Source organism: Capricornis sumatraensis, chromosome 1 (genome assembly GCF_032405125.1).
Source record: "Capricornis sumatraensis isolate serow.1 chromosome 1, serow.2, whole genome shotgun sequence".
Lineage (NCBI taxonomy): Eukaryota > Metazoa > Chordata > Mammalia > Artiodactyla > Bovidae > Capricornis > Capricornis sumatraensis.
Genome location: NC_091069.1, coordinates 49,932,767 through 49,936,291, shown reverse-complemented (window position 1 = coordinate 49,936,291; position 3,525 = coordinate 49,932,767). Strand labels below are relative to the sequence as shown.

General features: G+C 46.2%; 1 protein-coding gene across 2 annotated transcripts; it reads right to left on the bottom strand.

Moving 5' to 3' along the window:
• Nucleotides 1-422: 422 nt before the first annotated feature.
• Nucleotides 423-2,465, bottom strand: LOC138080917 (lithostathine). Of its 2 annotated transcripts, XM_068973807.1 has the most exons (5): nt 2,390-2,465; nt 1,721-1,839; nt 1,372-1,509; nt 783-909; nt 423-490 (listed from the first exon to the last, which is right to left on the bottom strand). In XM_068973807.1, the coding sequence occupies exons 1-5, from the start codon at nt 2,463-2,465 to the stop codon at nt 423-425; spliced, it is 528 nt and encodes a 175-aa protein (XP_068829908.1). The 2 variants fall into 2 exon arrangements, with proteins under 2 accessions (XP_068829908.1, XP_068829917.1); XM_068973816.1 differs by lacking the exon at nt 1,372-1,509.
• Between the last annotated feature and the right edge of the window lie 1,060 nt (nt 2,466-3,525).

The following is a 3,525-nucleotide window of genomic DNA, read 5'->3' as shown; positions in this document are numbered from 1 at the left end:
GCGATGTCTTTCTGTGTCTACAGCCCACACACTACAGAAGTAATGGTGATGTACTTAACCACAAATACACAAATATGTATATGTGGTTATTTCCCCAGGAACCTGGGTGAAATGAGGCAGAGACTGACCAAAAGTTCTTGAGCACCCACTTCATCTTTCTCAATTTGTCTATGAGAATGAGGAAGAGAAGACAGGCAATTGAAGACTAATATTTTTATTGTGAATTTTGCAAAATCAGGTTAGGGAACACACAAAAGAGCCTGAATTGAGTCTGGGGAGGAGAGAAGGTCAGAATGAGGTGGTTGGGTTGGGGGTGTGAGGAGAATATCCCCTTCCATAGTGGATCTGAATCCCTAGTTCCAAGTTCATGATGACTTGCACACCAGTTGCACACCAGTCAGGCTGCTGACTTCTCATCTGATCTAGTCCGTGAACTTGCAGACATAGGGTAAGTTCAAATAACAGTTTTGATCTCTCCACTTGAGATATCCTGGAGAGACAGAAGTGCTCAAGTCAGTGGGGCTGGTGGAACTTGAGAACCCAATGGAGAGGAATCCCTGATTCTCTCTTTGAAGCCTGGTTTAGGCTTCAAAGGCCCTCCCTCATCTTCACCAGTGACCCACTCCATGGGAAGAAGATAGAAAGAAGAGATGAGAGGGAGTGGGAGAAGACAAGCCAATATTATAGTTCCAGCCCAGGAGGATTCCCTGAAGATCAGACCCAGAAATGGCAGGTGAGGGGATGGAAAAGGCTGGACAAAAATGACCTTCCATGTCTCTTACCTGAGCTTTCTGAGAGACTCCCACAGTAGCCAGGGCTTGAGATGGCAGCAGGATCTGTCTCCCAGGCAACATAATTGAGGACATCATTGCTACTCCATTCCCATCCACCAGCATTGGGCTCAGAGCCCTATGGAGCAGAGGATGGAGTTGGGTGAGACAGAAAGGCCTTTAGAATTCTCCTGGTCTGATGCTGTCTGTTGGAATGATTGATTCCCCTCCCCAGCATCACGGAATTGTCTCTGCTGTTCAAAATAAGCCCCACAGCTCTCTTCTGGGAAACTCTCCCTAACTCTATTGCCTAATTTCAAAGCCAATAATGTGATAAGCACAGCATGTGTGGACTCAGGGAGGCACAACGAACTGAATTACAAGGTATGCTGTGTGAACTGTGCAAAAGCTTGACAAAAGGCAGATTAATTTTAGTTGGGGACTAGTACCTGCCCAGGACTAAAGGCTCTCACTTTCCCTAGTTATCCTGTGAACCCCAGGGATCTCTCAGGTCTTTTCTGGGCTGGCAAAAGGGGACAAAGAGGGACCTGGGTGGCCATAGCACCTTTGGAAGTAACAGATTAGAGAGATGTAAGTGTACCTCTGTGGGGTCATGGAGCCCAATCCAGATGTCTGACTGGGTATTCAAGTTGTTCCTAATCAACGAGGCCACGAAGGATTCCTCAGCCCCACTGAGCACAGACACAAGATGTCCTGAGTGCCTCTTCTGGCAGGCAATCTGTGTGGGGAAGGGAAATACGCAGGAGGAGCTTGAGACACCACTAGGGGAAGGGAAGGGCCAGTGCAGGTGAGAAGGAGTATGTTTGTAAAACATGAGTTTCTCATACTCATCCTCAGGAAACTCTTGAGAATGGAGAACCCCTGGTCCCCAAACCCAGTCTCTGATTTGCTTCTGCTTATCTCCCTTAACTGCAGATCCCAACACTTACATCTGCATCCATCCAGGTTTTGGGTGTTTTAAACAAGGCATAGCAGTTAGACCTATAGGCCATGGAACCTGAGGGACAGCTGATCCGTGGAGAGGGCAGCTCCTTTTGGGAATTTTCCCCTGGAGAGGAAGAAATAAGGGAGAGGGATGGGGTGAAATGGAGAGAGGGGTTTGGAGGGGGAAGGTGACCTTGGGGAATATTTATGAGGCCAGGGCTTGGGGCGGTGATACCAAACTTCTGACTGCCTCTCACCCTTGCCAACACTCCAGGATTTTTTATAAATCATAAACTAGACCTACTAACTGGATGATGATCTCTCTTCTCTTTATTCATTGTTTTTATTCAAAAGTCCAGTCCTTCTCCTCTGAGTTGATAGATCCTCCAATCATTTTCCTTCTACTCATCTCATTAATGACACTCTATACTTTTCTACTTCATCTATGCACATAAATTACTGAGAAAATAGAAATCACCTCATCCCATTGTCACTGAAACACTAGGGTGCTTCCCACCACTGGTTACCTGAAGGAAAGAGTGATGACTCAGGAATTCCAGGCAATTATGTTATGTGGGGATATTCCATTACCAAGGGAGGCACAGGAGCTTTCCTCCTCGTCTTGGCCCTGAGCAGACACTGGGAACCCAGTGCTAGAGGCAGAGATATCTCACCTTGGACCTGAGACAGGAGCATCAGGCAGGAGAGCAGCATCCAGGACAGCCTGGGGAGGCCCAGGGAAGGCAGCATTGTGTCCGTGAGGAGTGGAGGCAGCTAGAGAACTGAAGGGAGGGTGGTCAGAGAGAGGGTGTGAGAGCCCCCTGTTGTACCTCTTGTCTTTTCCTTCATCTAGTCCCTTAGGAATAAATCTATCTCAGTAGCATCCCTCCCCTTCCATGGTGCTGGAAAAAATTAGAAAATCTATACATCCTAGTGCACCTGAGATCTCCCAAGTCTGGCTTCCCCTGGTCTCAGAGCTCCCACATTCTGTGAGGACAAGGATCCTTGTACACCGTCCCTGAAATGTGCAAGGTGAAACCCCTGTCACGGGTCTCATCTAGTCTCGACTCCCACTTACCTCTCTTGCAGGGATCTGCACTGGCTTGTCAGGGCAGAAAAGATTGGGCTTTTATAAGAAGATTTGAGGGAGGGGCACTGAAATGAATAACGGGAAAAAGGAGCCAGGACAGGGGTCAGGGGGACGTGTCTGGCTTTGATTTGTGGAGATTTCCACCACAGGCAGGAGATCCTTCCAAAAGCTGGGAATTGTCACAGCTGTTGCTTCTTTTTCTTTATCAGACCAGTAATTTCCCGGGAACAGGTGATGTTTGTGCTTTTTTCATCCTTGCACAGTTATCATGGTCAGAAAAACTTACAGAAATGAAGGGAACCTGGTGGCATGAATTCTGAAGTTTAATAGTTTAGAAAGTGTGTGACATTGGAGAGTTCAGTCTGCCAAGAACTGACTCTTGTTGGTATATATATGAGTTTCATTAATCCTTGTTTTTTAAGATTAAAAAAAGAAACTATTAAGTAAAATTTGGGGGAGTATAAGTTTGAAAAAATTATTTGAACTAATGAGTCTTTGTGTGGATCACAACAAACTGGAAAATTCTTAAAGAGATGGGAGTACCAGACCACCTTATCTGTCTCCCAAGAAACTTACATGCAGGTCAAGAAGCAATGGTTAGAACCCAACATGGAGCAATGAACTGGTTCAAAACTGGGAAAGGAGTATGTTAAGACTGTATGTTATCACCCTGCTTATTTAACTTCTATGTAGAGTAAGTCCATCATGTGAAATGCCAGA